Consider the following 13,551-nt stretch of genomic DNA (forward strand, 5'->3'; position numbering starts at 1 on the left):
CGTCCGAGGACCTTCATTTATCTACATTGCAGACGCCTACCATTCCTTGACCTGTGAAAAGACGGTAAACAAACAATAGATAGTAGACATGCGAAAGCCCTCAGCAAGATGAATCCGCCAGAGAACAAAATACTCGGCCCCGCGGCCCATAAACTGCCCGGCTTCATTCCATGTCCAGATGGCGAGCAGGCACGCATTCAGCTGAGACAATCATTTTCGGGCAACCAACACCCAACCAACCACCCGGCCCATGGTATTGCGGGCCAACTGTCTAGAGTCCTCTACCACCTCAACTATCAGGATTCAGGGCTCAAACTTGGTAAGCCCCGCCTCGCCCACGTCCTGCCATTCAATCCAAGAAACAGAAATTCTAGAGTACGAGAACAATGAAAACCATTTGAAGAAAGTCATGAAAAATCTTCTAAATTTGTGGCGTGGCGGAGAAACGGGTATGCATAGTAATCAATGAATGTAAAATGTAAGAGAAGTCATGTACATCGTGACAAACGAGCCGCCCACTCCCAGGCGGCCTCGAAAGTAAGTAGGTATGTAGGTAGGTATGTATAGTGTATAACGATTAATCCATAAAGAGACCATGAACAAGATGAAGAAACAGAAGAGGAAAAGAAAGCAACCCAGCCATTACCATTACCGTTAACATTCCCTACTCAACACCCTCAAACAAATCCCCAATCTCCAAGAGCCCAATAACATGCTCAAAGTCCTGCCCGCGCACAACGGCAAGAACAGCGTTTGCCCCGTCTGGATCCGGATCAAATTCACCGCGTGCCTCCTGTATCGTCAGTTCATCCGTGACAAAGGTCCAGTGGTCGCGCGGGACCAGGTACGGAGAACCGAGATCGCCTAGCGAGAAAACATCCATGTCGACGTAGCCCTGCGAGAGGAAACGCAGCTTACTAGGGGCGATGAGCACGTCGGGGGAAACAAAGACCCATGATTTTGCGTTGAGGTGTTGGATTGCGGTTAGAAGAACGTCGAGAAGGCGCATTTTGTTGTTGGTGGTGGAGGTGGAGACCGTTGGGATTTGGTCAAGTTTGACGTTTATGAGATTTGCGATGGAGTCGGGGGGTGGCGGGTTTTCTTGGTCTTGATCTTCATCTTGATCTCGATCTCTATCTCTCCTGTACTCTTCGATTTCAGCATCGATTTGCTCGGAAGAGGATAAGGGTATCGGCTGACGGACTGAGGCTGGGAGGTAATCGGAGGGATTCGAAGTGAAAGAGGCGCTGGACATGGACATGCTTAATGGTGTTGAGGCGGTGGATGCCGCTCCAATTGCTCCGCCGGGGTGGTGGCTCTTGAAGACCTCCGCTGGGCCGCGACCTGGGGTGATATGTAGTTTGCGGGCCGTTGCTATGGCTAGGGCGTCGCCGAGCGCCAGCGCGACAGTTGTTGAGGAGGTCGGGGCGCATACTCCCATTGACGTCTCCTCGTCTTCGTGGATGGGTGCTGGAAGTAGGATGCCCATGTCGGAGGGCTGGAAGGATAGAAGCGGGCATGTAGATGGGTGAGTGTGGGATGTGAGGGCGATGACTCGGACGGTTGGGGGTATATGAGGGAGGAGTAGGAGCAATTCTGGGGTACGTCCGGAGAAGGAGATCAAGAGAAGGGTGTCATTCTAAAAAAAAAATCACTATTAGCTCTCGTCAAGCAGTTATAGAGTTGTAGGGTGGTCCTTACCGGCCGGACCATGCCTAGGTCACCGTGCAGCGCCTCCGTCGGATGCAGGAAAGTACTGTATATGCCCAAGCTGTTCATCGTAGCCTCCAGCTTCTGAGAAATCTTGCCGCTCTTGCCTACCCCACAGAGGACCAGCTTTCCTCCATGGCGAACGGTACGCGCGATCTGGTCGACGGCGCGAGAAAGGTGTTCCTGCGCGAGCTGGTCCGTCTGGTATAGACGCTCGAGATGCGCCAGAGCCGCGCGCTCCGTCGAAATCACATGAATCACCGTGCTCACAGAGGCAGGATCTTTAGGCCCAGGTAAAACGCCATGTGCAGGCTCAGGAGGGGTCAAGGGAAGGCCCACGAAGCCGCCCTGGATGGATGCGCCGGAGGTGGGCATGGCGGACAAGGAGGGAATCCGAGGTTTGTGCTTGAGGTGCCCCATTGTCACGATGGCATTCTCGAAGAAGATGAAAAGGGAAGCCCAGTCTTCTCCCAAGGGAGGAGACCTGAGAAAAGGTCTTGGAGTTGTGTCGGAAGGAAGACCAAAGTGGAGGAGGGGCAAAAGGTCCCCGGGAGACTCGACCGCGGTGGAGAGATTCGGAGTTGCAAAATTTCCCCAACTGCTGCTTGATAATCGAAACTGCAATTAAATATGTTCAATTGTATTCTAGAAACCTCGCAAGATGCATTCCATCGAATTATAAGTCTTGCAGCATGCTAATACATTCTTTGGATTGAAAAATCACCTCATCGGAGGTGATTCTGATGCTAAGACGATCCTTCTCGCCCACCCCCAAGTTGGCGATAGACAATACCGGACTGTTTCTCGGAGCCACCTGAAATATCCGACGGGCAATAGCAGACACATGTTCGTTTAATATACAGTCTAATAGATACTAGTATACATGTCACCCCGCACTGTACCCCCACCAGGAGGGTTGGTTTCAAATTAAGCCCGGGACAGCGGCTTGATTCCCTTGTGGATAGCGGCAATTCCGCCTGTGAGGTTCTCAAAACCTCGCCCGGGGATCATGAATCCAGCTTTCTGGATCATCCCCCTGAACTCCTCTTGGCTGGGGAACTTTTCGATACTCTCAACAAGATACTGATAGCTGTCTCGGTCGCCCGCCACCAGCTGGCCGATCATGGGTATGGCCGTAAAGTTCCACTGCTTGTAAATCGTACTGAACAGCGGGTTGTCCACTTTGCTGAACTCCATGCATGCGAAAACGCCACCCGGCTTCAAGACGCGGTATGCTTCAACGAGCGCCGCTTGCTTGTCGGTGAAGTTTCGAATACCAAAAACCACGGTATACAGGTCCACCGAGTTATCCGGGATCGAGGGCATGTGCTCCGCGTTGCCCTGCATAAACGATAGTCGCTCAGAGTTGTAATAAGGTGTCTCAATGCTGCGCTTCTTTCCCTCCGCTAACATTTCGGCGTTGATATCTGCGATCGTGACTCGTGTATCGTTATCGTGGTTGATGTTGGTCGCGTGGTCCAACATGCGGAACGCGATGTCGCCGGTTCCGCCTGCAATGTCAAGGATATTCCAGCCTCGTTTAGCGGGATCGGTATCGCGGGAAGGGAGGGGGGAGCCGGGATTTAATGAGCGGACGAAATGATCTTTCCATAGACGGTGAATTCCCAGCGACATGAGGTCGTTCATGGTGTCGTATGATGAGGCAACCGAGCTGAAGACTGCGCCGACTGGAGACAAAGTCTGGTTAGCTAGGGGACAGAACAGTTTTGATCGTTCATAACTGGATGACAATACCCATTGACTCCTTCTTGTCCTCTGGTACATTGGTAAAGCCAAAGTGCGTCATCCGGTCCTTCTCAGGCTTGGAATCGGTCTGGGTTCGCCGCGAGCATGAAAAGCAGCGATATGAGGTTTCGTTGAGAACAAGTCGTCGCGTAGGAGCGGCTTTTAAGCTCTTCCATAATGATCGGGAGGCCATTGCGTTATGTGCGTGAAAGAGTAGAGAGAGATTGCGACGGAGGTGTGTGAGGAATCTCCGCAGGGATCTTTGGCGGACGGAAATTGCTGGAAGCCTCAGGCAGACATCCTGCATCAGGCAATCAACTCCGCACTCTGCCTCCTCCACACCTCGACACTCTTCCCATCCAGAGTACATCACACAGCTATCGTATCTGACTCACAGACCGTCGTCGGAATGTAGTAGCTGCCGTACTCTATCTTGTCTGTTGCACCATAAACGTCCCGGTTTCCGGCCTTCGTGCCTTTACAACTTGACCAAGATCGGCCTCCACCAGGTCGGAGAACCTGGGGAAATGCAACGATCATCCGAGTGCGATCAGCTATTCGTCAAGCTTCTCCAAGACGCAGGAGAGTGACGCCACAAGCTTGTCTGAGACTTCCCCGACTTCTTCCCCTCTTTTACCCTTGCCTTCATTGCTCTCCTCAACCTTCGGAGCACTGTTCCTCACCTCTGAACAGCGGCACGGGTTTCTGCTTCATGACCTATTCTCACCATGCACGTTCGAGACTTTGCAACGCAAGCTGTCATAGCTTCGAACGTAGTCAGCAGCTCGGGTCAGCATGTCCATAATTTGAGCACTGTGGGGTGGACTCTGAGTAGTCCGGCTCTGAATACTACCGTTCCGGCGAATCTGCCATCCCAGGCACATCTAGACCTGTTGGAAGCAGGTGTGATTCGTAAGTAGCTCTTATGCCTCTAGCATTCACTATTCTGATCGATCAAAACAGACGATCCGTAAGTTTGTATCATCCTATCCTCGCTTGTCAGTCGCTCAATTTGTCTTTAAGCTATTATGGGCTGAACGAGACGGACCTTGTTTGGGTAGCATATGCAGACTGGACATACACAAGCGATCCAATTCAGAATTTGTATGTCCGCAATTGTTTTATTAGGACAGCTGAATCTAACGCTCGGCAGGTCAAGAGAACCTGGGTCTACCTGGCTTGTGTTTGAAGGTCTGGATACGTTCGCATCGATCACATTCTGCAGCCAACACATTGCCTCCACGAACAACCAGTTCCGTCAGTATGCCTTCGATGTTTCGTCGGCTCTGGGCAGTTGTACCGAGGACCCCGCAATCAGCATTGAATTTGCAAGTGCTCCCCGAACTGTGGATGCAATCGCTACAGACTCGAATTCACCAGAATGGCCTATTCAGTTGACCAACCAATTACCAAATCGTTGGTTTATGCGCAAAGAGCAATCTGATTTTGGCTGGGACTGGGGTCCAGCTTTTGCACCCGCTGGTCCTTGGAAACCAGCCTACATCGTTCAGCTCGGAGAGCTTGGGAATAGCAATATCTACGTGTTGAATATAGACCTGGATATTTACAGACAGGGCAGCATCAATCATCTGCCACCAGATCAAGAGCAGCCTTGGGTTGTTAATGCTAGTATCGACTTCATAGGCCGTCTCTCGAATCAGTCCCACTTATCCATCACCGTCAAGGACATTGAAACTGGCGAAATACTAGCGAAACAATCTTCCGACTCCCTTAACGTGTCCGAGACGTCCATAACTGGAGTCACAACTCTTGATGGAATCTCTCCGAAGCTTTGGTGGCCCTCGGGTCTCGGACCTCAGACCATGTATGAAGTTACAATAACCGTTCACGACAGAAGAGAAGAGGTTGCGCGCGTCAGTAAGCGGACCGGGTTTCGGACCATCTTCCTCAACCAGCGTAACATCACAGAGAGTCAGCTGGCCCAGGGCATCGCACCGGGCGCGAACTGGCATTTCGAGGTCAATGGCAAAGAATTCTATGCCAAAGGCTCCAACTTCATTCCCCCTGACACGTTCTGGCCTCGAGTGACCAAGGAGAAGATGACAAGGTTATTCGATGCAGCTGCCGCAGGAAATCAGAATATGCTGCGCATCTGGTCATCCGGGGCATATCTCCCGGATTTTATTTATGATCTGGCGGATGAAAGAGGAATCTTGCTTTGGAGCGAGTTCCAATTCAGCGATGCCATGTACCCGGTAGATGACGACTTCCTGGACAATATTGCCGAGGAGGTGGTGTATAACGTGCGGCGGGTGAATTACCATCCTTCTCTTGCGTTATGGGCTGGAGGAAACGAGATTGAGAGTCTGATCCTGCCGCTCATGCAGGAAGCCGATCCGGACAACTACCCTCGATACCTCGCCGAGTACGAAAAGTTATATATCAGTACCATCCTACCACTGGTGTACGAGAATACTCGCTCCATTACATACTCCCCTAGTAGCACCACGGAAGGGTATTTGAGTGTCAATCTCTCTGACCCTGTTCCCATGACCGAAAGGTACAACCAGCTCGAACCGGGATCTTACTACGGCGATACAGACTACTACAACTACGATACTCTGGTCTCCTTCGATTACTCCATCTACCCAGTCGGGCGCTTTGCCAATGAATTTGGTTTTCATAGCATGCCCAGTCTGCAGACCTGGCAGCAAGCTGTTGATCCGAAAAATTTACACTTCAATAGCACTACAGTGGTTCTTCGCAACCGTCATTATCCATCCGAGGGGTACGGAGAGAGTTACAACTCATCTCTCGGTATGGTTGAAATGACTCTGGGAGTGGAGCGATATTACCCTACCCCAGAGGACTCAGACCCGGTGGCGAACTTCAGCGCCTGGTGTCATGCAACGCAGCTATTCCAGGCGGACTTTTACAAGTCTCAGATACAGTTCTACCGAAGGGGAAGCGGTATGCCTGAGCGGCAGTTAGGCTCGCTCTACTGGCAACTAGAAGACATCTGGCAGGCGCCGACCTGGGCAGGGATCGAATATGATGGCCGGTGGAAGGTGCTGCATTACGTCGCACGGGACATATACCAGCCCATTATCGTGTCTCCATTCTGGAACTATACCACTGGTGATCTGGATATCTACGTAACCTCGGAATTATGGGAGTCTGCGATTGGCACTGTGAATTTGGCTTGGTCGACACTGGCCGCAGAAGCCATATCCGACAATGCCGGGACACCGAAAACTCTCGAGTTCACAGTTGGCGCGATCAACACAACAAAAGTCTACAGCACCAACCTCAATGATCTAAACATCCCGGACTCTCAAGATGCCATTCTTATCCTCTCAGCCTCCGCCCAAGCACACCTTCCAAACACCGACGAAGTGACGTCGTTGTATCATGAGAATTACTTCACCCCCGTCTTCCCGAAAGACCTGGGCCTGGTCGATCCAGGGCTTGAACTCTCCTACGACGCCGATACCGGAGTCTTCGTCGTGGAGGCTAAGTCTGGCATATCTCTTTACACGTGGCTGGATTACCCAGCTGGCTTAGTAGGATATTTCGAGGAGAATGCGTTCTTACTGGTCCCCGGGCAGAGGAAAGAAATTCGGTTCATTGTTCAGGAAGATAGTTCGGATGGGGAGTGGGCGTGGCAGCAGGAAGTTACGGTTCGAAGTCTTTGGGACCAGAAAGTGCGGAAGTAGCTTGGCAGCGCCTGCTCTGCTCTCTCTACTGATGTTTACGATTTACGATTTGCAAGGAGATAGGTGCTTATCATGCATGAACCTGGCTGTAGATTATGCATGTGATATCTAGTTCCAATAACACAGCAATAGTAACAATCTAGCCATCTCCAAGGACAATTCGATGCTGGTTAAGGACGAGAAACAAAAGAGCAATCTTCAACCTCCACTGGACAAGCACAGAACAGCACAGAACAGCACACCAATAACAAGCCACGAAACAAACAGCCAACCACCTCTCTCATCATTCAAACCAGGCAGCGTGTTGTCGGTTGTAGGTGGCTAGATGTCCTGATTCTTAGATTTCACGATCTTGCGAAAACCATTTCTGCCACTCATGGTTTTTCTTTTTTTTTTTTTTTTACATCAAAGCCGCGAAACGAAGTCAGGTATACTCTCTCTTTGATAACCTGAAAACCCAGAAACCCGTTGCTTTACAAGTTTGATCACTGCACCAGCGGTCCACTGGCATCTTCGTACCTAGTAGCCGCACAGCCTGACGGCTTGCGCTTCGCGGATATATTCGAGAAATTCGGAATCGCATTGTTAGAAGTCTTGCGCAGCGAGGTCAGCTCAGTGACAAGGTACGTCATCAAGGCTGTTGAAGACTCTCGCTTTGTTGCGTTAAGCACAGGTCAGTAGTAAGTAGTGGTAGGGTGCCCTCCATCTAAAGTGGAGGTCATGCCAGATATATCAGGTCACAGGATGCGTGGCATTGCCTAGGGCTCTGTCAGACCGAGCTAGCTACTACAGCACTTCACTCCTTCTCTGTCGCGCCATTTTATCTGGGCTCTTTGCCGCATGACCTTGGAATAGTGTATTGAATATCGCACGTCACGTTCTTTCTGGGAAGAACAACTCTGCGAGGATCTTGGGTGGTGATGACCAGAAACCTGCCTCCTCTCCAACACTCATCTCATCCTGGGAAACAGCATCATCCAAAGAAATTGTACTCCCATCAAGGATAGTGCAATTACGGGGACCTGGAAATATGGCACCCGATCAATCTCCAAATTCAGGTCTTGTTTTACGGTCTTTCCCTCTGGAATCCCACAGACGAGGAGACTCAAAGGACGAGGTCCATCCCCCTTGGGGATGGTTTTGGCTACCTAAGCTTTTTAAGGACGAGTCATCAGGTGGTTTTGGAGAGTGTCTTCATGTGACCGTTGATCATGGTATTATAAGAGCTATAGCTGCGCATGTACAGGCATGTATTTCCGTTCACCTTGTCATGTGCGAGATAGCCCAAACAAGGCACTAATCTGAGCACTCCTCTACTGTCGCTGTAGTATTATATGTCCCTCGGTTATCAGGAGCGCAGGTCAGGTATAGCAGAAACAGAGAATAGCTGTTAGTCACAACGCTCCATGGAGCCGTGTATAAGGGGCACCCGTGCTTCCATCACTGGTAGCACCAGTACTTGTAAATAACACGGACCGTAGCGAATTGCTCCTTGGTCACCTTGGGGCCGGGTCCAGACCGTGAGCGGTGCTGGAGCGAAGCAAGCCCAAAGAGCATCTTGAGATATGAAACTCAAGAGCCTCAGACCTAGACAAGTTCAAAGACCGCGTGACTTGGGTAGAACGGCTTTGGACAAGCATATATAGGTATACATCGCTTTCATAACAGTCACAGGAGTAGGCACCCATCTTCCTGTTTTATAAGGATGAGGTGTGTACTAGGCACGACCCGATATTGCTAGAGGAGATTTTCATCCTGGCTTCTGATGTCTTCCTGACTTGTCGCCCAAGATCCATTTGACCCTGATGGGAATTTCATAGAGCCGTTTGCCGAGTGGCGTGCACAGTAAAGCGCTGGTGGCAACTCGGGAATCTCCTCGCTGATCTTGGAGACGTCTGGCATAAGGTCGAGTATATGGCGGATTCCTTGCGAACTCTCGAGTCTGGTTAGGTGGCCCCGTCGAGCAAAACTAATCGCCCAGGCAACTCATAAGGTTCGCACATCTAACTGTCCTCTTCAAAGAAGGAAATAACATGTTGCAGGCCCGCCATTTCTTGCACCGTTTGGCGAATTGGCTTGATTCCCACAGCTGTCATCGGGGGCTGTGACAATCCTATTTCGGGCTGGGGCGTCTGGAGGGTGCTATGTCACAAATGCCGAGTGCATATGTATACTCGACCGACGCGCCGGTCTTGCTGTCAGCCGCCAGAAAGCTCGTCTTGCCTTGCTCCCTTCTCGAAGCAATGATCGTCTGCTGTCGATGGTTTCAAAATACCTCTAAAAATCTCAAAAGCCACTCGTTATTGGTATTCTATTTGGATAACAGCCGCGTGTTTGATTGCGGTCTCACAAACATCTCTGTAGTAAGCTTGTTAGTGTCATAGATCTGCACGCCCCAGTAGTAGTCCTAAAAATAATTAGCAAATTAGAATCCCCTAATAGGTGATTTGGGGTTGTACCTTGGCCTCTAGGTTTTTAATCAGTTCCCTTGATAACATGCTTGTTTCCCGCCGCGGCTGCCTGGATTGTCAAGTAGAGTAATAAGAGCTACTTTGCGGTGCTGTCCTGCCTGTGACTTAGGGTTAGGCAAAGACCTCTTGAAATAATATCTGTAAGTATAAGGAAAGGCGGAATACCAGCTTTAACAGAATTACTTAAAGTAAGAAGGCGAGCAGGGGTAGGATTACTATCCTGAGAAAAGGTTTCCTCGTAGATAGTAACGATATACTTGTTAAAGTCTTTACTTGCAAGGGCTACTCTTATAATAGTGTCTTCTAACTAGCACTGGACACCACAGGATAAAGAAGTCTTAAGGTTAATCATATAGGCAATATAAAGGGTACATTTTTAGCCGCGGCTCCATTTCTTATTCATGTACCGAATATCTAGACATAAACGAGGCGAGTTTTCCACGGGCATTTCCCCTCGCGGACGAGGCCACCTCAACCTTTTTCTGGACACAGAAGCTGTCCTAACAGATATTAGCAACGACAATACCAAGGGATCAGAGTCATTGGCAAGGGGACTCAGATTGGACGTACCATTTCATGATCTTTTTTGGGGGACACTCGGAGGAGGAGGGGGAGGAGCAGTTGGCAGTCAAAGGAGTTTAGTTTGGCTTTCATAGTTTGAGAGACCTCACGGCAAGATATTTTCCTCATAAAAGGCAAGTGCCGTCTCGAGAGGCTGCAAAGAGAAGCGAGCGTTGCACCAGTTCTGAAGTGAACGAATGACCATCACGGCAGGCAAGCGTCCGGAGCTAACCCTAGCAGCCTCTTCCAGTATTGTCCTGGTGGTGTCGATACATATCAATCTCAACGCGGAACGAGGCCTAGAAGCGTCATGGACGGAACGATGCTGAAGAAGTATGTAGTAGAGATAGTTACACATCGTAGTGCTTCTCTCTGGGTTGATCCCATAGTCCCGCCAAACGGCGGGGTTTGGTTAAATTCGGCCTATTCATTGGGGTATGGTGTGCGGGATCGTGCTATAACATTCCCTGTCCCCCATCTCATTCTGTAGCTCGTCGTCACTACTCCCAAGATGGTCGACCGCGTCAGCTAGCTGAAAGGAAGTCGGTGGCATTTGTGATCAAGGCACAACTCAGACAGTATTCGATTCGCGAGTGAGAACCGGCCGAGGTTTGCATCGAGTCAAACCTGGTATAGGTAGTTAGATAAAAAAGGCACGTACAATTGCCAAGGGTATATCCTGAGCTACCGGTGGCTGGTTCTCCTGTGTAGTGAAGGATCATATCGGAGACGTCAAAGTATATTTCACCCTTTGCTGGTCCTCCGGTCCGTCTTTTTACTGGGGCGGCATCGATGATCGCTGCCCTGGCCCTCGAGAAACGGGACGATATTTGCGAATGGACCCTTGGGTCCTGAGATGATGAACAGGTTCGGGAAATTAGCCACGCTAGGACCGTAGAGCGCGTTCGCACCGTCCTTCCACGCATCGTTTAATTTGAGGCCATTGCGTCCAGTAATATCAATGTTTTGGTATGCACCATCGACAGCACCAATCCCCGTAGCGTAGACAATCACACCGAACTCCAAGACCTTCCCGTAAGCGTATTGAATATCATTGCCCTGCGCCTATAAGTATGAATCACGCGTGTTCTGTCACTTGTGTACTTCCTATATAAGAAATAGAGTTGTTGCCTTGCTGAGTCCTGCCGCTACGATAGGCGTGAAGCTTGAAAAAAAAAAAAAAAAAAAAAAAAAAAAAAAAAAAAAAAAAAAAAAAAAAAAAAAAAAAAAAAAAAAAAAATATATATATATATATATATATATATTAAGTCGCCGTCATCATGATCGAAACAACTGAGCTGATGATATGATGTGTATTACAGATCTACTCGGTGCTGCAGAGATCTACGCAACATTGCATACGGCGACAGCTTCCGGCCCTATCACAGTAGAATCCCAACGCGCAAGGGGCTTACCAGCCGCGGACTTCCAGCACGGCCGCCGTCTCCTTCGCAGGTTCCGACTGAGCCGAGCACCACAGCCACCACGACACCACCAATAATGACGACAACAGAAACAACCCTGGCACCCCAGAGCCAACTGAATGTATTTGTTACCATGACATAGCCTATCCGCCTGACTACATTCCAGATGATTTATATCTTGTGCTACCACTTCCCAACAACGACATAATTTGTATGACGTAGAAGAAGCCAGTTGACAGTACCTTGCGTTGCACTGATACTGATATGACGAACAACATCTGAACTCATGGTGAGAGTTGGCTTCAGCGATCGCTGGCAGGTGGAATATAAACAAAGACAAATATTACTCAAAGTCTTCAAACCGGATTCCAAAAGTCCTCCTTCCTTCACGTTCCTTCACCTAAAAACAATACCTCTGAGATACAGCTTGATCTACTCTATTATGAAATGGCGTCTGAACCCACTCCTGTTGAAATTCCAAGTCTTTTACATCTCGTTGATGGCCTCCGAGAGTGTTTCAACAATACACCCGAGAAGTTCCATCAACTTCACAAAGAGTCAATTCATTCCAGACCCGCTATTGCTGAACATCCGCTGAAAATAATCTGTTCGTTAGACTCGATTCTCGATCAAATATTCTCCATGATATAGATGGCAATTACCCAAAACCAGAGTCAAAGTAAGGCTGCACCCAGCAAGCTTATATTTGGTTTTTGGGTGTCGAAAGTACTGTAGTTAGGGCTAGGCAGGCAGACTCTCATTCGAGTGCTTTGGATTCCCGCACTATTGGCCAGACGGTAACCCTACCTTCCACCAGCGTGAAGAAAGGACAGCAGCATACATAGCAACCCCACCTGGTTCATCCTTTGTGACTACACGATATTGGTCGGGTTCGAGGCACTAACCAAAGGTTAGCTAGCCGTACTTCTAGGTATATCGCGATAGTCAACAAAAGATACATACTGAACTTACGTAACGCTGTGAAGCGGATCGCTTGGTGGACATAACCGCCATCGTCGGCCAATTCCTCCTAATAGGAGAAGTGAGTTTCATATCAATACTAACAGAAGCACCAGAGGACATACAGTGTTATGGCAGTGGCTCTCCCGAGACGTTTAGCACACCCGCACCCGTAGACGAAGTGCGCTGCGGCAGCCTTCATAGAGACGGTATCCAGTCCGAAAATGGAGGCGGCGACATGGCGCAGGTGGTAGCATTTGTTCCGATTCTGGAGAATAGTCGGGCTGGTGAGAGGGAAGAGGAGGCTGTTACTATGACCTACCAAGTCTCCTAACTTTAGAGAACGCACAGCAGTACAACTTCTTGAGTGCTTGTACTCGCGCTCCGTGAGCCCCTTCCTTTCGAACATATGGGCGTCCGCAAGAATATCCGCCTCCGCCTCCGCCTCCAGGCTTGTTGTTAGGGCTAGCTTCTGATTTCCCTTGTCGTCGCCACATAATCGCCGAGAGAAAATACAAAAATTGTCGTACCGGTGCGCCATCTCTACCTTGCCAATCTTTTCGCTCAATTTCTTCGACAACATCGACGGCATGATAGTTATATCTCCCGCCGGTTCAAAATCACAGAAATCCAGCCCCCACAATCTTCGGCACCCTTAGCCAACTCGGGATGCTGAGCCTTGAATAGTTCTCTGCCGATACTGTCCCCATAAAGATTGTCGTCGTTGCAAAGCTGTTTCAGTATCCCCGATGCGTACGCCCTATCGATTGCAGCTGCATTCAATGCGTCTTTGCCTTTGGCTGTGGGATCTTGGATCGGGACCTTGGTATAGGACGTGGAGGGTCTATATCGAGATCAGTCACGATGGATGGCTAAAGATAATAAGATTTCCCGCAACCCACGGTACATGGGCGGAAAGGAAGCATATGGCTTCCCAAGTTGCCCGGCCTTTTGGTGGCGGTTTAGGTTGTTAGGGTCTGAATCGCGGAGGAGACCCCATGT

At 49.7% G+C, this 13,551-nt stretch overlaps 3 protein-coding genes across 3 annotated transcripts; 1 reads left to right on the plus strand and 2 right to left on the minus strand.

Annotated features, from left to right (window-relative positions):
- Positions 1 to 312: 312 nt before the first annotated feature.
- On the minus strand, positions 313 to 3,649 carry BDV17DRAFT_298335 (ubiE/COQ5 methyltransferase family-domain-containing protein; the record flags this gene model as incomplete). The annotated part of the gene is made up of 4 exons (XM_073763671.1): positions 313 to 1,639; positions 1,702 to 2,206; positions 2,651 to 3,398; positions 3,466 to 3,649. The coding sequence occupies 4 exons, from the start codon at positions 3,647 to 3,649 to the stop codon at positions 665 to 667; spliced, it is 2,412 nt and encodes an 803-aa protein (XP_073615912.1). The 3' UTR covers positions 313 to 664.
- Positions 3,650 to 3,819: 170 nt separating this feature from the next.
- BDV17DRAFT_262702 (beta-mannosidase mndA) lies at positions 3,820 to 7,296 on the plus strand. The gene is made up of 4 exons (XM_073757822.1): positions 3,820 to 4,368; positions 4,420 to 4,426; positions 4,480 to 4,560; positions 4,610 to 7,296. The coding sequence occupies exons 1-4, from the start codon at positions 4,185 to 4,187 to the stop codon at positions 7,131 to 7,133; spliced, it is 2,796 nt and encodes a 931-aa protein (XP_073615913.1). The 5' UTR covers positions 3,820 to 4,184; the 3' UTR covers positions 7,134 to 7,296.
- Positions 7,297 to 10,909: 3,613 nt separating this feature from the next.
- BDV17DRAFT_291078 (uncharacterized protein) lies at positions 10,910 to 13,141 on the minus strand (the record flags this gene model as incomplete). The annotated part of the gene is made up of 4 exons (XM_073762048.1): positions 10,910 to 11,230; positions 12,397 to 12,489; positions 12,562 to 12,619; positions 12,675 to 13,141. 4 exons carry the CDS (start codon positions 13,139 to 13,141, stop codon positions 10,910 to 10,912), a joined length of 939 nt encoding a protein of 312 aa, XP_073615914.1.
- Between the last annotated feature and the right edge of the window lie 410 nt (positions 13,142 to 13,551).

This window comes from Aspergillus undulatus (genome assembly GCF_047715775.1).
Source record: "Aspergillus undulatus strain CBS 261.88 unplaced genomic scaffold BDV17scaffold_22, whole genome shotgun sequence".
Lineage (NCBI taxonomy): Eukaryota > Fungi > Ascomycota > Eurotiomycetes > Eurotiales > Aspergillaceae > Aspergillus > Aspergillus undulatus.